General features: G+C 38.3%; 5 protein-coding genes across 5 annotated transcripts; 3 read left to right on the top strand and 2 right to left on the bottom strand.

Annotated features, from left to right (window-relative positions):
* Positions 1-2,696: 2,696 nt before the first annotated feature.
* On the top strand, positions 2,697-4,170 carry EAF01_003939 (uncharacterized protein; the record flags this gene model as incomplete). The annotated part of the gene is made up of 2 exons (XM_038912193.1): positions 2,697-2,972; positions 3,040-4,170. The coding sequence occupies 2 exons, from the start codon at positions 2,697-2,699 to the stop codon at positions 4,168-4,170; spliced, it is 1,407 nt and encodes a 468-aa protein (XP_038771877.1).
* Positions 4,171-4,716: 546 nt separating this feature from the next.
* EAF01_003938 (uncharacterized protein) lies at positions 4,717-5,807 on the top strand (the record flags this gene model as incomplete). Its single annotated transcript, XM_038912192.1, has 3 exons — positions 4,717-5,137; positions 5,188-5,612; positions 5,760-5,807. 3 exons carry the CDS (start codon positions 4,717-4,719, stop codon positions 5,805-5,807), a joined length of 894 nt encoding a protein of 297 aa, XP_038771876.1.
* Positions 5,808-15,858: 10,051 nt separating this feature from the next.
* EAF01_003937 (uncharacterized protein) lies at positions 15,859-16,380 on the bottom strand (the record flags this gene model as incomplete). The annotated part of the gene is made up of 2 exons (XM_038912191.1): positions 15,859-16,173; positions 16,258-16,380. The coding sequence occupies 2 exons, from the start codon at positions 16,378-16,380 to the stop codon at positions 15,859-15,861; spliced, it is 438 nt and encodes a 145-aa protein (XP_038771875.1).
* A 533-nt stretch (positions 16,381-16,913) lies between these two features.
* On the top strand, positions 16,914-18,539 carry EAF01_003936 (uncharacterized protein). Its single transcript, XM_038912190.1, has 4 exons — positions 16,914-17,049; positions 17,216-17,513; positions 17,704-17,807; positions 17,907-18,539. Exons 2-4 carry the CDS (start codon positions 17,335-17,337, stop codon positions 18,395-18,397), a joined length of 774 nt encoding a protein of 257 aa, XP_038771874.1. The 5' UTR covers positions 16,914-17,049; positions 17,216-17,334; the 3' UTR covers positions 18,398-18,539.
* A 5,173-nt stretch (positions 18,540-23,712) lies between these two features.
* On the bottom strand, positions 23,713-25,509 carry EAF01_003935 (uncharacterized protein; the record flags this gene model as incomplete). The annotated part of the gene is made up of 2 exons (XM_038912189.1): positions 23,713-24,177; positions 24,505-25,509. 2 exons carry the CDS (start codon positions 25,507-25,509, stop codon positions 23,713-23,715), a joined length of 1,470 nt encoding a protein of 489 aa, XP_038771873.1.
* Between the last annotated feature and the right edge of the window lie 2,114 nt (positions 25,510-27,623).

The raw sequence follows: 27,623 nt of genomic DNA, 5'->3' as shown, positions 1-27,623 counted from the left end.
AGGCTCGTGAGATGAAGACTTGGTGGTTCTCTTCGGGGCCTATATTTATCAAGTTACGACAGTTTGATACGAGAGAAAAGAATCTTTCACTATTGCTTCATCACCTGAATGCACTTACCGTTATCTAGAATGGAAAGTTATGGAAGCCATTTGTGGTTGATCATCCACTTATAGACTTTTAGTTCGGAATGTCATATTCTCTATTTAGCAATCGTATAAACAGAGTTGGTACATGAAGACGAACATCTTCTATGATAGCCCAAATCGCACTTATTGGCAACGTGATGTGCGGATTAAGATCAGATCACTACTCCTGTTCAGCACTGACATTGAAGGATGGGAGCTGGGTGACCCATAGTATAATTCGTTTGTGCCGTGGGAGTCGAAGCAGGAGAGAAATAGATATTAGAACACCTTCTACAATTAATCAAGTCGAGGATGGCCTTGAGCAGTGATGAGATACGGCTTCCGCAGTAAAGTGGAATACCCGAGAAAACGAAATCTGCAGAAATCGAGGCGACAACAATACGCACATGTCAACTCCCACTCGGCTATGAATGGATTGCTGGGAAGAAAATACGCCTGCAACTGTATCAGCTCGAGTGTTTGACACTGCTTCGTTCACTGATGACGGGCGAATCCTTCGACTTTTCAGTATACTATAGTGGAAGCATGCATATGAGCTCCGTGACAGCACTTGATCTATCGACAAACAGCGTCAGACTGGTAGCCTTGTAAAATGGAAGCTAGCTGGTATTTCAACCTTCAATGCCTTAAGTCATACCATTATTGAGGCACCACAGAAATGGCCAATTGCGGATTTCCTGATACACAATTCTCCGGTCGATTTGGATATGATGTTTGATGGAGTCTCGTGGGTTTGATTCGAAGGGCGACGAGAGGTCGATAAGATTGGTGTATCGATACCACTCATTACTCCCAGCTCACAACTGCTTGCACCATAGTAAGTTCGACGCTTTATTACGGTACTATCTACTATACTATGAAGCTGATTGGAACTCAGAACCTTGAATTAGCAATTCATACGTTTGCTGTTCTCTTGATTAGAAAAGCCGGGTGTTTTTTTGTTGGAGAAGAAAGGCCTTTCTATAGAAAAATTGCTAAATGCCGAGTTCAGTTGTAAGCTGATATGGGAGTAATCTCAACTGAGCGACACATTTCTTCCTCTGAATGCCGGAGAACTCGATTCTAGTTCCAAGATGATGTCTCCATGTAAATGCTGTGGTCTTGGTAAGCTTATATATTGAATCGATAACTCGTATGTAGTCTACCTACCAAGCCTGAACGGCGTAAAGAGTTCTTGTCTCCGCTGGTGTGGAGGTGATGCGTTACAGCTTCATCTGAAAACAATGGGGCGAAAAACATTAGAATGAGAACGATGTCTCGAGATGTGAGGCCCGTAGAAGGCAAGCGATACTGCCCTATCACATCCAGGCCAAGACGGAGATAACCACACAATGGCCAGGGTAAAGTAAATGTTGTTCAAAATCGACGATTCTGGCTATCCCCTCACTCATGTTGCTTTCTTTGGTCATCCTGCAGAACCTGTAGCGAAGACAGGGTGATACATAATCGGATGTTGCAACAATCGACCAAAAAGGCAGGCAGAATAAGACGAACAAGGCACGAGAGGCAGTGAGCACTTGGCCTGTGTCTACTATACGGAGTAGCCTAGTAAAGACGAGAATGTTTCCGTTGTACACATCGTAGATCGTGATGTTGTGAATCCTCGAAGATTTAGGATTCCTAGATCAAAGTTTTCAAACACTTGTAATGAAAACTACCATTATATAGAAAGACATTCTTTCATCCCAAAATATATGAGAACAGTTTTGAAAACAAATCCCAAGAACATAATGTTAGGCTATGCAAGAACCCTCTCAAAATTTCAAAATACCCAAGACCTTCGGTCCCGAATCCTTTCGTCTCATTATCCATACCAAGCCTCCCCAACCGGAAATATACATCCGTACCAGGACGTGCCACTTGCACACGGGAAAATGTCGTCGTAAGCTTTACCCGTGACAATGGAAACACGAACTTTGCAAACCAACTAGAATGAAGAAAAAAGTGTTTTGTTGCAAGTCTGAAGATTTGCCCAGCTTTTTGCTTTTCCTTACTGGGCTAGATTTGCAGTTAGACGATGTGAATTGGTGGAACTTGGCACGCTTTGTTTGTATAAAAAATTATTTTAAGATGGATTGGTGGTAGAACTAAGGTTGTGTATGCTTTGTTCCCTTGTTACCTTTGTTTTATTCCCACCAGTAGATGTTGAATTTGAAGTCTTGGTGAAATTGAAGAACGTTACTCACAGTTGGTAGAGTAGATGAAACGTTGGGAAATGTCGGAGGGTGACCTTATGAGAAAATCAGATCACGTTAGTCACGTGACCTCGCGAACTTTTCAAACACGAACTCTTACCTGTCTGGCGTGATGGGATTCGAGACTTTGATCTTATGAGATTGTCAAACGCGTCGACAATACCACCGAGAATGAGAGTAAGCCATATACTTTATCAGTTATGGAAACAATTCATTCAAGTATGATGATTTATGATTCCGAAGACCTTGCATTCTGAGCATTCAAAGTGAGAACATGATTTCATAAGATGGCCACACGTCTCATAACTCCCCGCTTATCAATGTGCGACAACTTACCTTGCGAAAATTCTCAAAATGGTTGGAAAAGATCATACGGCTCAGACAGAAGTCTCGAACCCTCCAGAATCAGCCCATCCAATAACAGCAGATCAATTGCTTGACTTGGAAGAGCGGCAACGGACGCTGTTCAATGAGAAGGCTAATGGACCGGCACGAATCAGAACGGGATGTCAGGAGATTGATGATTATGTTCTCTGCGCTGGTAAGGATAATTCAGATGGAGGATTCGAAAGGGGAATCGTAGTAGGGTTAAGTGCTGCTGATGGGGATGAATCGACAGGCAGTCGACAGGTAAGTTTTTGCAATATTGTGTATTAAATTATGTATTGAACAAGGTTCTGATATATTCGCTATCTAGATATCTCTCAATCTCATAGCATCAGTCCTCTTACAACATATCGATTTGTTAGATGCCATTCAGAAGTCCCAGAATGAATCGGGGAATACAAGCAAGCCAAAAGTTGTGATAATAGATACGACAGGTTCCTTTAACCTTCCTCTTCTAGTCAAAATTTTGAGATCAAGGCTTTTGAAGAGGAGATCTGAGATGAGAAGTAGGAATGATATAACTATGAATCTCAACGATGGCCGGAATACAGATGAAAGTACTGAGATCGACATACAAAAAGAAGTGAATGCATTATTGGAGCTGGTTGCCATTAGTAGAGTCTTTGATGTTGAGGGGTTATGGGAGGTATTAAGTGAGCTAGGACGGCCAAACGATCAGCCTGGAAACAACGGGGGCGATCAGAAAATACCCAACATCATACCATCACGGACCAGCAAACCCGTTGAAAGGGAAACAGAGCCATTACACAAAATCCCAGATGAGATCTGCGATAGCGACGAGGAAGACATCGAATTAACACCACCACCACCAGTCAAACCCACAACATCAATCCCAAGCTCAACACCAACCACTCCCGAAATATTAATCATAGACAGCATGCACTACCTAATATCCCACCTCTTCACCCACTCCGAAAAAGTCTCCGCACACAATCTTCTCTCCCTCCTATCACGAACTCTCCACACCCTAACCCATACTCAAAATATCCTCACCATCCTCCACAACACTACTATTTCTACCAAATCCAATTTCACAACCCAACAGCCCTCTCGTCAACCTCCGCCTCCACCCCCACTTCCAACCATCCACTCGATCTTCAGCTCCACAGCCCAAAAACCATCACTAGGACGCATCTTTGACGATTTCCTCAATCTCCACATTATGATTTCGAAACTCCCGAAGAAGAGAGAGGATGCTGAGAATCTTTATTGTCGAGATGATACATCTCATTTTGGGAATGAGGATGTCGCTTATAGTTTTGTATTTGAGGTTTTGAGGGATGAGTGTCCGGTTTTGGGCAGAGATAGGAAATTGGGAAGGAAATTTGGAGACAGGGAGCAGAGATGGGGTGTCTTTGAGATGGGAGACGGGGGGATAGAATCGCTGGAAGCTTTTGAGACCGGAGGTGAGGTTGGATGAGGTGCGTTGAGAGGCTAGCGTGCATCTGAAAGAAGGGGAGGGGCACATGAAAGATAGATCTTTTGCATACATAATCAAGTTACTCGCCCATAGACTCTCGATAAGTATAAACTATATCTAAGACCCCTTTTCTAGTATTCACGATACGCCCAACATACTAGCGTAACTTTTACATTAAAACATGATAGCATTTCAGGGGATCTTCTGGCTGATAACTTCGCATCGCTTCTTGTTTATATGGATTCTATCTCTAACACTAGTGAATTTCCGAAATAGAGAACGGATATTCTTTCTATATAGGCGAGATAGGTACTCATGTTTAGAAGTCATCCGAGCAGATTTATATGTGGGGGAGATGCTTAAGTGAGTATCGTCATAGAGCAATGTGTGGGGTCCAGCTCTACAAGTCAAAGCTAGGATAACATCGAAGTAGTACTTCGTATCCAATCAACCTCAAGAACTATCTCCAAAACCACGTCCTCCCTTCTTCCTTTCCTATCTTCTCCCAAGAATCATAAAATAAGCTCCTTTCTTTCACCATTACAAATGGACGGCCTCAAGCTAGCCATATCTTCCATGTCTCTCGGCCGCGCCTGGGTCCATTCTATGCCTAGCAAACTCTCCGCCGCTTCTAAGCACAACATTCTTGGTCTTGAAGTATTCTACGAAGATCTCAAATATCTCGCACGGACTGAATCAAACACCGAGACGCCCTCTCCAGAAGCTCTTCTCCACGCTGCTTCCACCATAAAATCGCTATGCGATGAACGAAACATAACTATCATCGGACTGCAACCGTTTAACTTCTACGAGGGTTTGAAAGATAGAAGCGAGCACCACGAGAAAATTGAGAAAATGAAACTCTGGTTCAAGATTGTCAAGATCTTGGGAACGGATCTCATCCAAATCCTCGCGAACTTCTTACCCAAAGAGAAATTAACCGATGATATGGATACCATCATTTCGGGTTTGTTCTCGATACTTTTAACATTGCGGGGAGAGTATATAGTGATTTAGCTTCTTGTGATAGGAAAACTGAAAATGTAGAGAAAGCTTTGAATGAGAGATTGGAGAGACTGGCAAAGATTGTTGATGTGAAGAAAGTTTTTTATATTCAAGTGGTTGATGCGGAGAAGATGCAAGAGCCGTTGGTCAAGGGCCATGCATTTTGGGATGATGAACAACCTGCGCGAATGAGTTGGAGTAGGAATGCGAGGTTGTTTGCGGGAGAGAGTGAGAGGGGGGCGTATTTGCCGGTTGAAAAGGTTACGCGGATTATTGTTGAGTGTTTGGGGTATCAAGGATGGGTTAGTATGGAATTGTTTAATAGGTCGATGGCGGAAGAAGGAGAAAGTGTCCCGGATGAACACGCTAGGAGAGTGGAGGATTTTTGGAAGGGAATTCAGACTTGGATCAAGTGGCCGAAACTTAGTGACTGGATGGTAAGCTTTGGGCAGAATGCAATCTTCTCTCGGAATGGTGAGTACATTCTACTTGATGGGCTTTCGCGGGGCTTGAAACAACTCGCACAACTAGGGTATTGACACAGGCCTCAATACATATATAATTATATACACAATACGAAACAGTCAACAAGCGCTGCAAAGGAACTTACTTCGCCTAATTTAGTCGTATAACAAAACACTCCCTTCATTACCCCAAGCAACTGTGAAGCTCATCAAGTTATCACTGACAGCGTATCGAAATACAAATCTGCCCCTGGCCCGATGATAGAATTCGCAAATGTTGGACAACAAGACTCCATATCTCAGTCGACAATTTCCCTTCTAGTACCTGCTTTGCCAAATCTATCCCGGGTCATCACACTCTTTTTGCCCAGCCACAGTAACAAAGAAACCATCACCTTCACCTCTTCTAGCAAATACTGAAATCTCACTATCGCAAGCCATATCTCCTATATCTCCAAGCTGTGCATCATTCCGCTTTCCGCATGATGCCAATCTCGTCAATTTCATCGCATTTTGGCACATTTTATCTCGCTGCACAACATAATGCTGTATGAGATATAAATATCACCTTCATATTGCCTCACGAAAAATCATGATAATTATAGTCACTCTACTTCTGGCTTACAGGCCATTATGCATTCCCATCTAATGATCAATGAGTTGTCAAAAGTTTTATATGACGACCTATGGCTTTCCTCGCTTACGGGAATCGAACATCTTATATATTCAATAGTATTTATTTATTTTTTTATTTATATTAATTAACGTCTGTCTTGAACCTCCCTAAGGGTATTTAGACGTGCTAAGATAAGGGACTATTTGAGCGGCGTGATCGTCGCAACCGAATTTAGCAATTTAACTTCAATGCCAGGGGCTGTTCGCTCCTCTGCAGGTGCGATCCACTTCTGTTTCCAGAAGGGTACGTCTGATCCGGGTTCTTGTTAGGGTAGAGCTTGGTTCCCGGGTGGATAGGCTCGTTGTGGGCTCCGATCCCTATGGTGAAGGAGAAGAAGTGGGAGTGGGTTGCTATTTGTTTAGCCGAGCGGCAAGGCTCTTATATTGTATATTGGGTTTGCGGTTTTTAGGGGTGTGGTATATTCGAGTGATCAGTTGAGTGGTAAGTTTATAAAAGGGGCGGCGGGCTTTGTTGAAAAGATGGTCGCTTTCTAAGGGTCCTTTAGTAGTTAGGACAGATCTGAGTGTAGAACTCTGAGTCGGTAATCAGCTGAGTGAGCTTGCTAGGTGTGTGTAAGAGTTTCTTGATATATGTGATCGCCTGTTTGTTAGATTGTATTTCTACAGGGGCCAGGGGCCAGTCTGAACGTTTTAGGTTGTTTATAGTGCATTTAAAGAAGTGATATGGTTCCTTAGCGCTGCCGCATGAGCAGTCCAGCTTGTTGTTTTGATGACCAAATCGCTGATGGTAAGCGGCGTAGTCGCCATGACCTGTTTTCATAGCTAGTAGTCGGTGAAGGACTGCTCTTGGCAGAGTTAGTTCCTTCGGCTCCTTTGTGTTGTACTTGGGAGACCATTCTTTATAATTAGCAGAGAGAGAGGGATTCATCTCTTCCCACCACTCAGTCTCTGCGCGTAGGCGCTTTTGGCGAACGATCGTCCGGACACCGCTAATTGTTGGTAGCTTGTCGATCGCCTGGTCCATGGGTCCAATTGCGCCTGCGTTTGCTAGGCGGTCTGCTTCCTCATTCCCTTCGATCTCCATGTGACCAGGTGACCACTTCACTCTAATGTCAAGTTGTTTCATTGCCTTATGGCACTTATGGAAGGCCCATTGCGTTGTGGGCGGCGCGTTTCCGCGAACACCCCAGATGACCGATGTACTGTCAATACACATCCAGATCCGGCCACTCGGGGGATCTTTAAACGTGCTGATCAGGTGCTCCAGCCCTCGCCACGCTCCGATCGCTTCTGCATCGAACACATGTGAGTCGCTCCGGATCTGCTTGGATCCGGAGGCTAATTGAGTGCCATTGTAATATATTACATATCCGTATCCGACACAGTGTTTACGATCAATGGTTTGTTCTGATCCGTCGGAGAAGATCGTGTAGTCCTCAGGTGGGAGTTGCAGCCACCACTCTTTGAAGGCTTGAGCTGCTTCCTCTTTGGTTAGCCCTTCCGTCGGATCCGTTCTGCAGCCTATCGAGAAGTGCGGGCGAAGTAACTTCGGCCGTTGGGTCTCTGGGATGAGGAGGCCGAGCCGTTGGATTCTTGTAAGGGGCCTTCTAGCTGTGCCTGCTCCTCGCCCGCGCTTTCGTACTGTGGGTTTCAGGCGGCTCACTAGCAGGTGCTGATTGTCGACCGTTTTTAAGCGGAGTGCGAATCGCAGCTTGGCGTGTTCTAATGCGACTATCCCCGATGGCAGGCCGGCTTCTTTGATAAGAGCTGCGGTCGGTGTAGTTTTGTATACCGGGATCGCTCCTCTTGCGGCGGTATTGATCACTTTGTTGATGTAGCGGAGATGGCCTTTGATACCTGTGCCTGTGCTTGCTTCGCTTTGACCGAGGCTCGGTTTGAGTTTGCCAGCGTACCATACTTCAGTGCCGAATAGTGCTACTGGAAGGACGCAGGTGATCACTGCTTTTCTCAAGTAGGAAGCTGGTGGCCCATGCAGAGTGCGGGCGATCGACCTGATGTGCGAGGCTACTTTCATGGCTTTCGCTGTGCGTGTTTTGACATGTTGTAGAAACGAGAGCCGACGATCGAAGAAGACACCAAGCCATCTTAGAGTGGGTTGAGTGCTTCCACTCGTTACAATCGGTACTGGAGTGATTATCAGATCCGGGTTAACGACTAGTGGTGGGTTGGTGGTATCGTGTCGTCTGGTTATATGGAGTAGCTCGAATTTCTCTGAGGCGAATAGGATTTTGTTCTCCTTACCCCATCGGATGATCTGTCGAACGCGTCGTTGAAGGATCCTGGCATTCGTGGAGAGATGCTTGGAGGAGTGATAGATCGCAATATCGTCAGCGTAGCCAAAGCGATATTTGGTATCTCGGTTGAGGAGCTCAGCGAGATATAGCATATAGAGTATAGGTGATAGGGGGGACCCCTGAGGAGTACCACATGCTACTGGGTATTCCTCTGTTGTGATGCCTTCGAGTCTTACTCTGACTTTCCTATTTGTAAGGAACGAGTCTATTAGTTTGAGCAGCGGAGTTGGCCATCCTTGCTTGATCATTCGGCTCAGGAGTCGGCGCTTTAGGAGAGCGTCAAAAGCTCCTTGAACATCCATTGTAACAATCGAGACCACATTACCCGTTGCTAATGAAAGCTCCGCATCGTGAGTGAAAGCCGCCGTTAGATCAGTACCTGATCTTCTGGGGAGCGCTCCGCAGTGCTGCGGGCTGATTACCTTGTGTCTCAGGGCTGTCCAGGATATTTGACTAGCTATATACCGTTCGAGCCCCTTACCGATACAGGAGATCAGGGCTATCGGTCGCCACGACCGCGGTGACGTTTTGTCTTTCTTGCCCACCTTAGGGATCATTACTACTTCCGCTAGCTTCCAACCTTCTGGATAGTAGTTTAGAGCTAGGCAAGATGCAAATATCTCCCGGATCAGTGATTTGACGCTCGGCCAGCATGCCTTGAGGATGCGCACAGTGGCTCGATCCACTCCAGGCGCAGTGCAAGTAGCTCCTATGACATGTTTTTCCACTTCTTCTGCAGAGATCGTTCTTTTCCAGGGGAGTATCCCTTTGTGTGCTTGATTGAGCAGCGGATCGTTTGGTAGGTCGTCGTCTGCCCTGAAACGATCCAGAACCGCTGTGAATAAAGCATCTGCCTTCTCTTTTGTATCGCAGATCACCCGCTCGCCGATTATTAGGGAGGGGGATTTCGCATTACTTTCGGGGGTTAATTTGTGCCATCCCATAACCCGATAGAGTTCTTTGTCGTCTTTGACTCCGTCGAGACGCATTGCCCAGTAGGATCTCTTGGCTTGTCGCACTACCTTTTGTAAGAGATGAGTAGCATTAGTCTTCCTTTCCGGGTCTGATCCCCTCCGTGCTTCTATGTGTGCTCGGTGGGCTTCTCTGCACTCGTCCGTCCACCACGGCGAGGCTTTTCCTACCTTCCGATCAATCTTGCCGATTGCTCGGATCGCTTTTTCTAACGCATTCGCCAGCTCACTGACGTGGGTTTCAATCTCAGTTGTAGTCTGAATGTCTACATCATTGAGGTGAGCTAGCTGGTTGGCCATTAGTCCATCTAATCTAGGCAGATCCACTTCCTTTATCCGATAGCGATACTGATCCCACTCTGTTGTTCCACGATTCGTCAGAGTAGTGACCTGGGTAGCATGATCAGATCCACAATGGAGTTCTTCCAGTACCTCTGTATAAGCGAACGGTATGTTGGAGAAGGTCAGGTCTATCACGTGCCCTCTTGCGTGAGTGGGTATGCCTGGAGTACCTATAAACTCCATGCCCTGCTCGTCTGCCCATGTTGCGAGCTGTGCCCCCTGGTTGGCTGTGATCACCCCCGGTTCCCACAGATCGTGCTTTGCATTAAAGTCCCCTCCTACGACTGTACGCTCATTTGGAACCAGGTGTGTAATGTAATTAATAATATCCAAAGTGCACGGAGCTCTATAGACATTCAGGATCGAGTATCCATTGACTCGTATCCAGAGTAGGTCTCTGTTTCCGAGTCGACTCATTTGCTCTACTTTCAGGTTCGCGCTTTTTCGTATATATGTCATGACCCTAGGGCCTTGCTCGTTCTCCTCCAAGTCTCCTCGGAGGTTCCAGTTGTCGGTCGGCTGATATCGATCGTATGCGTTGTGATTTTGTGTTGTTGAATTCCAGTATAGTCTTGGCTCCTGTATACAGATCACATCTAATTGAGCCTCCGCTGCTAATTGTAGTAGTGTGATATGATTCGCGTGTCCCCGGCCTGCGTTCGCCCAAGCGATAGTGAGGCCTTTGTTTCTTTGAGTGTACCCATTGATTGCATCACTCATAGAGAGGGTCTAGGTGCAGTGGCAACTGTTATAGAGTTTTCTGTATCGATCATCTCCAGGTCTATTGGAGTGAAGGCTTTCTCTGCTAGCGCTTCTATATTGAGATTCCGTTGGCTCTGGTTACGAGCTGAGCGTGTGCGTAATCCGGTTGGTGCGATCGGCAGACTTGTACTGAGCCTGCGTGGGCGCTTGCTGAGGCGCTCATTCTCATATGCTATGATCCTCGCCCCCGAAGTGATCGGGGTTTCTGCGGTTGTTACGATAGGAGACAGAGGTGATTCAGAGGTATGTTCTGCCTCGTCTATATCTGCTCTGTGCAGCGTCTCGTAGTCTTTTCTGCCGACAGCTCTGACTGCGGCCAGTTCCTTTGCGGTCAGAACGATCCGTCGCTTAGCATAGACCCTAGGGGCAGCTGGGCAGTTGGAGTGGCCAGCGCGGAAGGGTCCGTGGCAGTTGGCGCATTGAGCTGCTCTAGTACATTGTTGGTGTACGAGTGCACCCTCGTGCTCAGTGTTTAGTTTACCGCATGTCGAGCATCGTGAGGCTCTGTTGCAGGTGAAGGGGTTGCAGTACCCTAGGCAGCCAGTACTGTGAAGTTGAATTTCCCGGGGTTTGTCTAGGAGAACCGAGTAGGAGCTACTATTGAATAGTCGGAACCGCGATACTGCAGTATTGAAGCCAATGATCCAGGTGGCTCTTTTAGTGATCGGGTTAACCCCGCTACGTGCCAGTCGGTAGTTGACCGGCTGCTTGCCGGTCTGAGCTGTGATCTCTTCTTTGATAAGCTCAGTAGGCATAGGAGCAGGAGCTCCTTCGATGTGATAAAAATCGTGAGGTACTTGTGGGACTGCATACATGAACCACTTCTCTAGTCTGCGCATGCTTGTTGCATGGAGGGTCTTAAGCACCCGCTCAGAGTTATCTGCTTTCATGATCTTCTCCCGGCTGGCGCTAGAGCTGCATCGTAGAGTCCAGCCCGTATTATTCCTTTGAAGGAAGGGGATCTCTGCTAATGTGAGTCCAGTAACTGCCTCTTTTATTCTGAGTCTTAGTAGGAAGGGATTTGTCTCTGAGAGCAGAGCTTCCCCATTAGCTATTATAAGGATCGTTTTCTCGATCCGGTCATTCTCCCTCTTGAGTCTGCGTGCTTCTATACGCTCAGTGTTCGCTCCTCCAATAGGAGCAGGGCGTCCTGTGTTGGTGGGGGCCTTAGTGGGGCTTTCTGCCTCAGGCACTATCCGAGTTTTCAGTGCATCAGTGTAGGTCTTCTGCTTATTGCTTTCTGTTCGTGAATGCTCTGTTGTGAGCCCTATCCATTGATCAGAAGTAGCCTTTGCTGCTCCCAGCAGTGTGGAGATGATCGTCCCTTTAATATTCACTGCGAGTCTATGTTGTTGACCCTGGAAGCCTTGTGCAAGCTTATCCGCTAGTGCTGCGAACGCCTCGATCACCTCTCGCTTCTCCCGTTCTGTCTTATCGATCCTTTCGAATCGATCCTTAATTACGCCAAGGGCAGAGCCTGTGAGCGATCTTATAATTGGTGGAGGGGCAATGCTTGCCCCTGGGGTAATGGTACTTGATTGAGGGGGGATCACCTCTTGGGTTGGGGAGCCGCTCGGCGCGCCGGGGGCGCGCATCACTAGCGGCATAGGGGAGCCTCCTGTGAGGCCCTTAGATGTAGTTGATTCGTGATCGTTTCAGTAGTTGAATGATTTCTTTTTTTTAAAGATTAACCGATGACTAGATGATTGTATATTCAATAGTACAACGATATACATAACTAGTTTCCCAACTTTTTTTCGCCGACGCGTTTTAGAACTTTCAATTTTCAGCTCAATTTAAAATCAAAATATTAATAACTCTACAACTATCTCCTAGACTGTCAACTTATAATGCTTAAATGATTCCTATAATATAATCTGTGTAAAAAAGTCTGATTAATTAGAATAAAGTTTTAATATCTTTTTAGTCATTTTATTTATAAAATAGGATTTTGATTCTAAATCTTGATTTCCTTAGAATCATAAAAATAAGAAAGATTAAAAATCAATCGATGTTATCATACTTGAAATTTTAAAATAAAAATATTATAAAATGAATTTTATATTAAAGATTGAATGTAAACGTTTAACAAAATTTCGATAATCCTAATATAATCTAATTAATCAATAAGTCTTTATTAAACAAAAGTATCTTTAGTTAATAGTCTAGGGGATATAACATATTCAAATCTTATAAATTAGAAACCTAATATTATATATATACTATAAAAACTCAAAGCTTGAAATATAAAAAAGCTAATTTAAGAGATTTATTTATATTATATTCTAAACATTTTATATAGTACTAGGGTACAGATGACCGCTTGTTTTAATCATACTAAAAAATAGCGATTTAATATATCTCGTATAATAATTTATTAATATTTATAATCATGTTTTTTTATTAAAACTTTTCAAACGAATTATTTATATAATAAAGACTTATATGTTTTAGTTTTATAGTTTAAAAATAAATTATGAAAATTAATATTTTATAATTAAAATAAAATCTTATAAAAGTTCTTCAAATTTCGCTTATTTTACTAGTAAATTCTAGAATTTTCAAGTTACTATATTTTAAAACTATATAATACAATTAATAAAAATCCTAAAATTAAACTATTCATTTTTTGAAGTCTATAACAAGAATTCAATAGAATTCTATAAATATATATAAAAAATTCAGATACAATTATATTTAGATTTATTCGTTTTAAGAATGAATTTTAGTATAATTTAGACGATCGCTTATTATCTATATATAGTGACTATTCATCTACTCTATTTGAGAAAATAAAAATATGAAAAGCTTTACCCCTCTAATAATAAATGTACTTTCGATTTATGTACTTATAATTATTTCTAAATAAATAAGTTGTTACGACGGTCCTTACGAAGTACCGCGTCACATGATTATGGACAGGTGACGGAGCGTCGAGGAGCTGTAGCGCTTCTGGAGCGCAGTGAGGTCCATAGCGATCCAGTCTATATAAAGATCTTAAGGAATAGGATAGGGAATGAAGGTTTATATAAAGGAATGAGTTTCATTACAATATAGAGCTTTGTGCTCAAGAACAATCATTAGTTTTATTATTATAATTATAAGAATTGTAATTAGTTATAACCTTATTGAATTCCTATTTGAAGTCTAATCTAAACCATTTTGAGAGATCTCTAAACACTTCCATATAACCCTAGAGACAGCTCCCGTAACATAAGTATAATAAAACTCTGATTTTATTATTATTAAAATGTATATAATTGATTTAATTAATTTATGTATTTACTAATAAATCAATTCGATATAATATAATCAAATATTTATAGACTAATAAAACTATTTTTGAAAGTATTAATTAAAAAAAAAGTTGGGGAAACTAGTCATGTATATCGTTATATCTCATCTTTAGTCTATAGTTACATAACCGAGTTTCCCCTCATTATAACGGACGATAGATAGAAGTAATACGATGAAACTGCTACATTACCCAGTAAGAAGTAAGATGCGAGGAAAATATGATATAGTACTCATTATTATCTGCTGGAGGTAATTTTCCAGAATATAATAATAATAATATTCTAGTAATAGTGGAAGACTTAGTCACTTTAGCTTGAAGAACGAATTGAATATAATATAAAAGTTGAATTGAAGACAAATTATAAGAAAGAGCTTAATTAAGCTGAATTTGCTTGTTTTTTTTTAGGTTTTTTTAAAGAATATTCTAGGTTTATATAGTTTATAATGAAATTCTAGTAGTTTTTATACTTATAAATAAGATCGATTTAAATCAAATCTTATAGAATCATTTTATATTATAAAAGAAAAAATATAATCAATCAATTTAGTTAATTTATTAGCAATCTTCCATATGATTCCATCTCATTCTATTTCATTATAAATCAATTTGATAAGAGATATAGCTATATTATAATATAATAATATAATTTTATAATATAAAATCATATTATACTTATATTATTAATACATATATAGCTTAATTAGTAAGATATTAATAAGTGATTTAGTATACTTATTATAGAATCTCACATTATCAATGTTTTGTTCTCGCGCTTTCATATCATCAGATTCTAGAGATAAAAGATCAAGTCATAAGAGGAGTATACCAAAGAAATGGACAGATTCTTCTTAATATCGGATTGTGGCAGGTGGAGAATTCTACTCAAAACTATAGCAGTGATGCTTAAATCATGCATACAGTAAGAAAGGTTCGAGGCACGAATGAATGCATTTGCAAATGTGAAGTCTTATTTTATCAATCATTTTGTCAAGATATATGTGCCTAGTGATAATGATGGATCTGCTTAGGCCATAACATCACTATCGTATGTGAAAATAAAATTTAATGGAAATGCACGTTGAATGAGCAACTTGCTGCATAATAAGATGTCAGGGACTGCGATAGAACTGCTCAAACTATCGTATAGTGTGTGCATGTAAACCTTAGCAACAAACTTGCAAATAACTCATTTATCATCTAAGACGATGTTATTTGTGAAGACAGCTTCGCATCATCTTAAGGGTTTTATTGACATCATACAAATCATTTGATGATGTTGTCGCGGGAGGTATCATTGGCTGTGGAGTGATATCTACATCCTCCTTATGAATACTAGAAACATCGAAGCTGCTAACATAAATTTCATATTTGCCATCTATCGGAGCTGATATGTGATGATGGCTTGTATCTGATCCAGATGTTCTGTCGTGTAAGTTTCCCCAAACACGAAGGTACTTCGACCCCAAATTCAAAGCTCATCTTCCAATGCTTGAGCGTGCGAGGTAGGTGGTTCATACAGGGTGGTGAGTCAGCCAGAGGAAGTTCCAGGTGATCCCTTTTCCAATGGTCGGAACGAGAATCTTCTTGCAATCCTTCACGTTTATGATGCAGACTGCTGGTCTCGAAATTCGGCCGCCGATTCTCTTTTCCTCCTTTTCTCGATGACGACTTGCAATTTGCTGCCACCCCTGTAGCACAGCTATCTCGGCCTGACTGTAAATCTATCACTCCTGAGTCGTGTGATGTATTCGCCATCGTCGATCTCCCTCTTCTCGAGTCCATGGAAGTATCGATGCTTATGATCAAAGCCTAGCCCCATCGTCAAAGTCTTCGCTACCGCAAATGTAGGCTGCCTATTCTCTCCAATATCTCAAATTCCTGAGCATACAATCCCATCACCACCAAGTCCTCTTTCTCTCTCTTCCCTTCTTCCCCTCTTCAATCTCCACCCCCACCCCCACCACCCTCAAATTATCCTCCATATCCACTCTCGTCGTCTTCCTCTCCCCCTCCATCGTGAGCCCAACATTTTCTCCCCTCTTCCTCTCCATTCCCCGGGTACTTTCTTCAACTGTCGCTCCATTCCTCCTCAGTTGTGATTCTTCAATCTTCTTTTGCAATCCCATTCTTTTACCTACCAATACACCTCGTTGTTCTTCGAGATGGGCAATTCGTTCAGAAATTGGGGCTTCGCGGACTTTGCGGATTTGCTTTAAGGAAGGTGAAAGATTAGCTTCTGTTTTTGAGGATGTAGGGGGGAGCTAAGGAATTAGGTCTTGGTGAGAGGAAAGTACCTGTTTTTGTTCTCCCTGCGTTTTCAACCCAGCACCGTATATTGTGCCCACAACTGTAACCGATGCAATTGCACCCGTCCAGACTATTCTCTTCAATTTGAGTACTTGTTGTGCCGTTGACATTTTCAGGCTGGCTGGGGTACTCAGCAATTATAAGTATGTCGTCGCAAAGTTTATCGTTTGGTGATTTGATACTGTGCAGCTCCAGAAAAATAAAATCTCGGGTTCAAACCTGACGGAAGATCTTGGACTTTTCCGATTGCCCGATAAGTAGTAGATAGATAGATAGAAAGATACTGTATGATATGTCGAGAAATAGAAAATTAAATCCAAACTCCTTTCCAAATTTCATCCATGGATTTTTCTCTCTCTACTTTCATTTCTTTCTTACTTCTCTCTCCGGTATTAGTAAGTTTAATATCTTCCTTTTTCTGTTCCCTTTCCATCTCTTTCACAATCTCATTTCCTCTCTCCTTCCATCTAAATGTCATCTCCATTTCCATTTCCTCACCAATTAACTCCACTCCTTCGACTTGCGTTCGGTGTACGGAGCTCCCGGAGCTCAAATCGACATCATTGGTGTGTAGACGTGTAAGTGAGGGGCAGGAATCCCATAGTTTTGGTGTGGGTTTGGGTTTGTGTAATAAGCTGCTTGCATATTGATCGAGTTTTGTCATTCTTGATTTGTATTGTTGTGAATGTATGTTGTTTTCTTGGAAAATACTTGGCCTTTTGAGATAATTATTGTTGGATTCTCAACGTCGAAGGAGTGAGGCACAGTTAATTAGGCAGGTAGGTAGACTCAATGATGTTGGCTTCCTGCACGCTGTCGCTACTTATATTTGCGCACCGAGGGGGAGAATAGGAGAGGATAGTAGAGGTTTGATTTTAAGACTCGGAAGGATTGGGAATGATGTTGGAATTTTTAAAAATTAAATATTTACTAATTGAGTCATAGATTTTTGGATACATTATCCCATAACTTAAATCAACAATTTACGCCAATATAAGCATTCATTCTACCCCTCAATCGAAAGTTAAAAAATAAACAAATATCACATCACACCCTTCTTCACAATGACCACCCCTCGAGTCTTCGTGATCCGTCATGGTGAAACCGAATGGTCTCTCAATGGTCGCCATACAGGCATCACAGAACTTCCTCTAACTGCCAATGGAGAAAAGAGAATTCGTGCAACGGGAAGAGCATTAATTGGTGATGATCGATTGATTGTTCCTAGAAATTTGGCTCATATGTATGTTTTTATCTTCTCCTAGTCTGCCTCCACGGCAGTGGTCCCCGAAGGGCCAGCGGAGCGTCTTTCATTAACTATTGGACTATTATTCATGGGGGCACGTCCCCAAACCCCCATTTGCTCGCTGCGCTCGAATATTCTATTTCCTGTCAGAGAGATAACTCAGGTCACAATTCTAACAACTATCCAGCTATGTCTCCCCACGGAAACGTGCCCAGAAAACTCTCGAACTCCTCGAAGTCGGATGTGCCGAGAAACTTCCATGGGAAGAGCGACGAAAGCATGCTGAATCTGGTGAATATTCATTCCCTTACCTCGATCCTCTATATTCTGGGCATCATATTTCCCAACTTCTAATATATACATCAACATTTGCTAATTCCCAAACCCTAGGAATCCGCACATCAGCCAAAGTAGAAATCACTGAAAACATCCGAGAATGGGACTACGGTTCTTACGAAGGAATCACCTCTGCCCAAATCCGCTCTGATCGCAAAGCCGCCGGACTTCCCGAATGGGATATTTGGCGCGATGGTTGTCCGGATGGCGAATCCCCCGAACAAGTCACCGAACGTATCGATGCCCTCATCTCAGACATCCGAGAGAAATACCACGGTCCTGTCATTGGGAAAGAGAAAAAGGAAGCGGGACCGGGTGATGTATTGATTGTAGCGCATGGACATATATTGAGAGCGTTTGCGATGAGATGGGTAAGCAAGACGTTACAGGATGGACCGACTTTATTGCTCGAGGCCGGAGGAGTAGGAACGCTAAGTTATGAACATAAGAGTTTGGAGGAACCTGCTATTTTGCTAGGTGGTGCGTTTATGGTGGATGTGATTGAGAATTCGGTGGAGGATGAGAGGGAAAAGGAGGGGAAATAAATGGGGGACTTCATGAGGTGTAGATGGGGTTTTATTGGTTTTTGAATTTTAGAAGAGTTATTATAGAGATTTTAGAGATTTTAGAGATGTTTAGATGGATTTGATGATGGAACGACAATTTCTTTATTTCTCTTCCGAATTCCCCATCGTACAAGAGTTATTATCCATAGTACACTCATCATAATCCAACCTCTCTAGACACCACACCTAAGAAAAATGAAGCAGAAGGAAACGAGCAGATAAGAAACCGAGAAAAATCCTTAGTTTGTTGATAGTGTATAACGAATAAATGTAAATCCCTAATCAGTACTCGTACAGTTAAGAACATATTAGCAAGGGGAAAGACGGCTCTAAGATAGAAAGAGGGAGAGGGAGAGGGAAGATAAGCGAGGAATACATGTATTGATGTAATAGAATGATAATACAAGCTTATATATATACTCGAGTACTTAGTAAAACAATTGAAAATATATAGTATATATTAGAATTAGCTATAACTTTTATAACCTCTAATTAAATTATATAAAACTTAATAGAATGAGTCTTTTATATATTATATATGTAGAAAGAAAGTATTTTCTATGATTTCTTATTTTTAGAAAATTATTAAAAATTATTGAAAATTAAAGAAGAGATTTAAATTTTCGAGTTTTTATATTTCGAATCTCTAAAATAAACAAATTTATTCTTTTAGAGGTAATAAATCTAATTCTTTTTTTATTTCAAATATAAATAGTCTTTTTAAAAAATATGTTTATTTAAAAGTAAAGCTTTTATTTAATAGTGTGTTTAAATTTTAATATTATAATCATTAAAGATTAAAAACATATTAAAAAATAAGCATTCTTCGAATTAATTTAATATTTTTAATTGCTTTTATTTTAATTACTTTAATTTCAATTCTTTAGAAACTTTAACATAGGATAATTATTATATTAATTAATTATATGTATTAATTCTAGTTTATTTTATTGAGAATTATTAAAGTTATAATTATTTTTAATTAATATCATAACGTAGTTTATTAGTAGTAGTAGTAAATTCTTAATCGATTCAGTCTATCTATAGCTAAACTATATTAATTATATAAAGTAGATATAAAAAACAAAAGAAAATCTCATTCTCTTTTAAATAATTTTTAAATCTATTATTATAGTATTCTATTGTATTATAAAATCTTTATAATCTTTTCGTTTATCTTTCTATAACTTTTATAATCTTTTACTTTTTATATTTATTTTTGTTCTTCTTTTCTATTCTATTTAATTTCTTTTAATATATCAAATCCTATCATTAATAAATTACTACCTTATTATAAAAATATCTCAATTCTTAGATTTTTCAAATTCTATTGGTAATATAGATTATTCAATTTCAATTCTATAATATAGAATATTTTATTTCTAATCTTTCTTTTTAATTCTTTAATCAAATTAGATTCTATTCGAAACCTATTATTTTTATTTCTATTTTATTATACTGATATTATTCCTCTAATAGAGGGAGATTAAGCTCTATAATAAAGAAAATTAATAATTATATAGCTGATTTTAATTTACGTTTAGTATATTAATAATCTAAAACAAATCATATGATAAACATAAAACAAATTATAATATCGATTTTAAATATAATATATACTTTTTATTATTAAAAATCATTATTCTCTTTTTAAGTAATTAATAATATATTATATATTATAAGAAAATTATAATTGATAATAATATATTATAATTTCTATTATAATTCAGGATTGTTCTTAAATATATATCATATTAAGATTTAAAGAATATCATTTTCCTATATAAGATGATTATGAATATTATAGAAAATTTTATTTCTATATATTAATAATCTTATTATTGAGCAGACTTAATAAGATATGTATATATAATATGCATAGGTAAAAGGGTTGTTTATTTCTATCTATTATTTTTACACAAAAAAGAGAATTACTATATCTATATATATATACTATCTCTACTTATATACTTCGTATGTATATAGGGTAAAGTATAATATTATATGTTATGCCCTTAGTCATGTGTTCCGACACTTATTAAGGATATTTTTCAAAATAAATAAAACTTTTTAAAAAGATTTTCCTTTTTTATTTTTCTATACTCAAAAATCTTCTTTTTTATATACAAAGTCTTTTTAATAAAATTATTAAGTACTATAAGGTTTTAATTATTATAGAAATCTTTAAAAAGCTTTTTTATTAATTTATATAATATAATTACTCTATATAATAATAGTATTAATTTTTTTTAATGTTCTAAAAACGTTTAATATATTTCCTTTTTATATTAATATGTTACGGGAGCTGCCTCTAAGATCATGTAAAAGTGTCTAGAAATCTCTTGAAATAGTTTAAATTAAACTTCAAGTAGGAATTCAATAAAATTATAATTAATTACAATTCTCGTAATTATAATAATGAAACTAATAATTATTCTTAAACACAAAGCTCTATATTATAATAAAAACCATTTCCTTATATAGACCTTCTTACTCAATATAATCAGTATAACTTAGTACTAGTTTGTTTATACTTTTATGGCTCAGTGTCTATCCCACTGAGGCAGACTGAGCCAACCACGTGACTTAGTGCCCCAGTCCCGTGCCTATGTTGCGTCGTTCGTAACATAATAATGATGATTATTTAACTCAAATAGATCTTAATTTAATAGTTACGAAAGAGGATGTAAAATAGTTTTCTACTTCGAATATAATATGAATCAGAGAGTTATTTCGAAAAAATTCTTTTTAACTTTTTTCATGTTCTCTCTTCTCAGTTTATTAGTATAGAAGTCATATTATCATATAAATCATTTTAAAAATACTCAGCGAAATAATTAAAGATATATAGTATAAACTAAAATTGAATTTAAATTCTATAAATTCTATTTTAACCTAATAAAATTTTGTAAAGTAATTTATAAATATATTTTCTATATAGAAATAAAGTTTTATAGAATTTAAATAAGAAATAAAAGAAATATAATATATTAAAAATAATAAGTTGATAAAAATAAGTACAATTTCATAATATATTTTAGATTCTATTTATTTCTATCAATTTTCAATATTTTGTTTTTATATTTTATCATTTAATTGAAAATTAAGTAATGTTTTATTACAAATAGAGTTTCCCTTTTAATTTCATAGAATAAAAAAGTTATTAAAGTTTGAAATTAAACAAGTAAATTAAAATTTCTAATTTTTATACTTAATATCCTTGAAAATAAGTGAATTCACCCCTTCAAAAATAATAATTTTAATCTTTTTTCTATTTCAAATATAAATAACTTTTCCGATTATAAATGAATTTTTATAAATATATATACATTGAAAAACAAGATTTTTATTTAATAATATATTTAAATTTCGATATGAAAAGTATTAAATGAATTAAATTATTAAAGATTAAAAAAGCATTTAAAAATAAGCATTTTTTAAATTAATTTAATAGATTTAATTACTTTTATTTCAATTATTTTAATTTTCATCTCTTAGAAACTTTTCACTAATATAATTATTATATTGATTAATTATATATAGCAATTATAGTGTTACGGAAGCTGCCTCTAGAATCATGTGGAAGTGTTTAGAAATCTTTCGAAATAGTTTAAATTAAACTTTAAATAGGAATTTAATAAGGTTATAATTGATTACAATTCTCATAACTATAGTAATAAAATTAATGATTGTTCTTGAGTATGAAGCTCTACATTGTAATGAAATCCTGTTCCCTTATATAGATCTTCGTACTCTGATGTTGGTTGGAGTTTCTTGGAGTCCTGGCTCCCAAGGACCTCCTTGGAGCCCTGGCTCCTGGGGACTCCACCACGTGACATTGGTCACATGGCATTCTGTTACCCATTGTAACACTTAGCTTATTTTATTTAAAAACGTTGAGGTTATAAATGTTTTTAGTTTATACTATACATCTTTAATTATTTCGCTGAGTTTACTAAAATCGAGCTTTTTTAATATTTGTATTTGTTGGGACAGGGATCATGTGACTACGCTAGCGTTGACGCTAGCGTCTTCCGACACTATAGTAATACGTTTCGTAGCCCTAGCTTTTAGAACCTTAAGTAATATAACAATAATATAAACTATAGTACTATATTGACTTCATCATCCTCATGATGATACTAATAGTATTCTAATGATTAATTCTTATTTTTGAAAGAAAAAATCATGAAAAATCATAGTAAAAATGAAATATTTATAATATTTAGGGTTTTTTCTAAATCATTCATTTTAGCTTGAAATTATTATATTTTATATTATAAAAGCTCTTTTTATTTAATAAATATACTAATAATTAGAATTCTTTTTTTAAATTTTTTATTTATATTATTAATATAATTTAGATTTATATATTAAACCTTTATAGAATTCTATAAGCTAATAAAGAAAGTATATGATTATATATAGACGAAATTTATATATAGAATAGAATGGTCTATAAGATGATATAGTCTATATACTAATGAATTATATTATATCTTCAATTATTTCGTTAAATAGATTAATAAATATTCAATTAATTTTTTAACTCAACTTTCTAACTCAACTTTATAAGTTAACTTTCCCGCTTCAGAATGATATTATGATATCCTTTCCGAGTATACTTTACTCAGAGATACTAGAGTGATTAACAACGAGTTATCTAGATAAATGATGCCTGAACACACAGACACAGAGATATCTACTCGAGATATCTTCATGATGGGATGAGATAGGGTTTGAATGGACGATTAGTTGGTTGGATAGATAGATAGATATATTTACTTTCATTTCCATTCCCATTTCCCTTCCCTTCCACAACATCCATCACACATTATCCCATTCCACACAAAGCATCATAATCTATCATTCTATAGAAATTCAATTCAATTCATCGCCATAGCCACTGATAGGCTTGGGTATACTTATTTACATAACATACATAGATAAACACCCTTTTCTCCATCCCAGTCCGTATTCCTCTTTTTTATCATGAATCATCGCATCGTATCTCTTCTCTTCCCTTCGCTTTGCTTCCCTTAACTTCTCCTTTCAACACATACCATATGCACATTCATTAACGCGCGTAGACAATGCGAATCATTCAAGCAAACCATACCGAATCATCCAAGCCAAGTTTAAAACATCCAGTAGAGTAATTCCATGCATGCACATGCATGCATCCATCCTTTATATGCAAGTCGCGGGAAATAAAAACACCGCTTTCTTCCTCACTTCTTCAATCGCGCCTGGACGTCCTCATTCATTTATTCATGCACAAACCCGCAAATCGCTCAATAATACAAATCTCTAATAACCTCCACGATAACCCCATGATCCTCCCACTGTTTCAACCCACTGACAACCACACAAGCCACCACACCCTCCACACCCGTGACTCTAATCGGTACTCCGCCTCCATGAATCGCATAATCTCCCGCTTCATTGCCCAACCCATACTTGCGCGCAAAAGCACTCTCATCCCCTTCAAATTTACACCACATATACCATGTTGAAACACCCCATCTCAAAACCGTCTTTCTCTTTCGCGAGACCCAGGAATCATTATCGGGCATGGTTCCAGAATGGGTACAGCAGTGGAAAAGGACTTGATTGGCATTTGAAAGGGAGATGGAAATAACGACAGGAGTTGGATGAGGAAGGAGACGCTCGCGAAGAGCGGATCCGAGAACCCAGGCGTCGGAAGTGGTGAAATGTTCAAAGATTAGGGAGGAGTCTATGCGGGCTATGGATTCGAGCTATGGGAGAGGTGATGTTAGTGTAGTTTAGTGGAATGAATTAATAGGATTGAGATATGAGGTAAAAGTTTCGGTTTGATGGGGCACTGCCTGCTATGATGAAACTTAATGAACGACGCTCCGCTGGCTCTCCGAGGGCCACTGCCGTGGAGGCCGACTAGTTTCGTAGATGAAATAATCGAGCGCAGCGAGCAAAAGGGGGTTTGGGGGCTGGCCCCCATGAAGAAGATAGACTAGAATGGAAGACTCCATCCGATCTCTCTCATCCAACTTCCCCTTCTGCCATCTCATCTTCAAAACGGGAAATTAAAACAAGAAGATACTTACATCTTTTGGCGGATGCGCAATGGGTCTAGGTATCACCTCCGGTGTTCCCCTCTCACTACCAATGCTGCTAGCCATTCTGATTCCCAATGCGCTACTTGAAAAATCGACTGGATCCGCACGATCTTGATCTCTCAACCCTTCTCTTATGTCTCTAAGTTTATCCTCCAGATTGCGTTGTTCACTTCTTCTTATCAGATTTGGGGGTCTAGAAGGTGATGATGGACTTGTAAAAGCGGTATTGAGAGTCGAAGGTGTAGAAGGAGTTCTCGAAAAAGAATAACTTGGAAGCTTCGAATTGCTGGCGCGTTCACGAACACCGATTTTATTGAACTTTGATGTGCGAGGTGATGATGTAGGTGTCGGAGACAAGTTTTCTCTTATTGTTTCGGGGATTGCGAGAGGTGGGGGTTTTGTTTGGGGGAGTTGTTGCGGTAATGTGAGCGGAGTTGCTGGATTGGATTGATTTAATGGATCGGCCGTCTCTGAATTGGGGGTACTCCCGCTACGTGTAGTTTCTTCCAAATATTCTAGAATAACACTCAATTGATCTTCACGCGCCCATTGAAAATCGGCGGATGGACGTTTAGGATTATTATTATTATTGAGTGGAAAAGAAAAATTGGGCGAAGTCGAACCAGGTGGTTGTGATTTTTTTAACTTGAGATTTCGACCGGTTGGTACTGAACTTGAGGAATGTGACTTGTCGTCGCTGCTAGATTTATCTTTATCTTGAAGACTGGACTTTGATTTGGAACTCAAATTTGGGAGACTTCGAGTTGTGTTTGAGTTATCGCGACGGCGTAGAAGAAGAGGTCGTGCGTTTGCTACTAATTGTTTGCGATGTTTAGAGGAAGTCGTGGAAACTGCGTCGGAAGTATCTTGTTGGGCGGCGTCTTTCTTTAAATTGGAGTGAGAATGTGAGGGACGATGAAGACCGCAAAATGTACTGGTTGGTGTAGGAGACATTCCAGCTGATAAGGTGAGTGAGAGGGCGACATTAACCATTATTTCATTTTATTGGACAATAAGACAATAGAATTAGAGAATGAAATAATAAAAGAACCAAAGGATGTGAACAGTGTAGATACAGATGATATGATGTACAGTAAATTTGGGAAGAGAGTATATGGAGATGTATATGTAGAGTAGATGTAGATGTAGAGTAGATGTAGATGTAGATGTAGATGTAGTGTATATATAGAGAGAGAGAGGAAGGGAGAATGAAATAAATCAACAAGTACTTTTGTATATAGAGAGGGGACCAGACCGATAGAAGAATATTGTAGATATTGTAGAAATTGTAGATGTTGTAGCTATTGTAGCTATTGCTGTCTGGTCTGTAGGTTCCAAATCTCTACTCGAATGCCTAGATCTTAGTTACACTTCCAAAAGCAAGACAATGCAATAGAGATTTCTCCCCTATGTTAATTTGAATACAATCTCTAAACGTTTACCTCATTTGATTGAGAAGAGAGGGGTCTGGATGTTCTGCATACGAACGGTCGACTCGAGTGAGGCCAAAACTAGGACTCCATGAAATAAGAGTTCAGATGAAGTTCATGCAAAGAATTGGTAAGAATGGCAAAAGAGATGAAAAGTTAGGGATCGAGGTTTTTGGGGAACTCTGGGAAATCTTCCATCTCGATTTTCATTCATATGAATAGAAGAACAAACATGACATATACGACATATGATATATTTAAAGATCATAGATATTATACTTCATATGATGTGATGTACATTGAACAAGATGTGAGGCTCACGAGATATAAAAAGATTTTGAAGGATTTACCAATATGAATCAATAGGATCGTTGCTATATCGGTGGATACATAAAACATATTAAATAACCCTTTTGTAGATCTTGAATGACTGGTGATCAAGATCTTTGACAGGTCGCCTTGCATATTCGGAATGATAAATGATATGACTTGTATATTAATTGTCCATGTATATCCTTGCTACGAGCAAAATCGAATGAATTTCGAGATTTTGTAGAAACTTTATCGTTCGTAGTCTCTTCATGTATCCAGAGTAACTGTATTCATATTCTGAGTTTATTGATGGGGGCAAGCCCCCAAACCCCCATAGCTCGCTGCGCTCGAAATTTAAAATTTAAAAGATATAAAGAAGTAATGAAGATTCCCATTCCAGATAGTCTGCCTCCACGGCAGTGGTCCCCGAAGGGCCAGCGGAGCGTCATTCAATTGTCTAGATCCAATCTGGCTGGCATGGTATTTAGTAGATTGATAGAGATGGTGATAGTAGATCAACAGGAACAAATAAACAAACCATTCATCTATAATATTACTCAGTATATGTTATATGTATATGTATATGTATTCGTATATATATTTATATATGTATAACGTAGTTCATTAGTATATAAGTCATATTATTATATAACGTGGTTTATCAGTGAGTAGGTCATATTAGTGAATGGGTCATTTGAAAATACATCAAAATTAGGTATTTTTAAATATTCTTATTTTAATAACTAATTATTATTTTAAAAAAAGAAAAGAATTTTCAATAATAATAAAAAATCAACTTTTTATAAATCTATTCTTTATATAAATATTTATATTATATTCTAAAAAAAGTGAAAATTGTCACGATTTTCGTTACAAAAAAATTATTTTTATAATAACTATAATAATTCAAATTTTTAATAAATGATTAAATTTTTATAATATTTATATAGTTGAATTTCAATATTTTCAGATTTTTTCAAATTATATTATCAGATAAAGAAAGTGCACGGTTACGCACAGACGAATTTTGTATGTAAAATGGGTGACCCATCCACTAATATGACCCACTCACTAATAAACCACGTTAGACTACTCCATTTTATATTTAAAATTCGTCTATATATAACTCATTATATACTTCCTTTATTAACTAATTAAATTACTCGAAAATTTCCTATACAAAACCTAATTTTTCAATTATTTTTAATTATTATTAAAGTTATTAAAGAAAAAGAGTTTTTGTAATATAAAGTATAACAATTTCAAACTAAAACGTATTTTTTCTTTTATAATTTTTCCTTTTAAAAAATAATAATTAATTATTAAAATATACATTTTTAAAGTGGCTCATAGAATGATATAGCC

The sequence above is a fragment of the Botrytis porri genome (genome assembly GCF_014898465.1).
Source record: "Botrytis porri strain MUCL 3234 chromosome Unknown BPOR_005, whole genome shotgun sequence".
Classification (NCBI taxonomy): domain Eukaryota; kingdom Fungi; phylum Ascomycota; class Leotiomycetes; order Helotiales; family Sclerotiniaceae; genus Botrytis; species Botrytis porri.
Note: the sequence above shows the minus strand (reverse complement) of the source record. Positions and strands in the feature narration are given on the sequence as shown.

Coding starts and splice junctions, on each gene's coding strand:
- EAF01_003936 (XM_038912190.1), top strand. CDS start 17,335: ATGACCACCCCTCGAGTCTTCGTGATCCGTCATGGTGAAACCGAATGG. Junction 17,514..17,703: donor CCTAGAAATTTGGCTCATAT/GTATGTTTTTAT, acceptor ACAACTATCCAG/CTATGTCTCCCCACGGAAAC. Junction 17,808..17,906: donor ACGAAAGCATGCTGAATCTG/GTGAATATTCAT, acceptor CCCAAACCCTAG/GAATCCGCACATCAGCCAAA.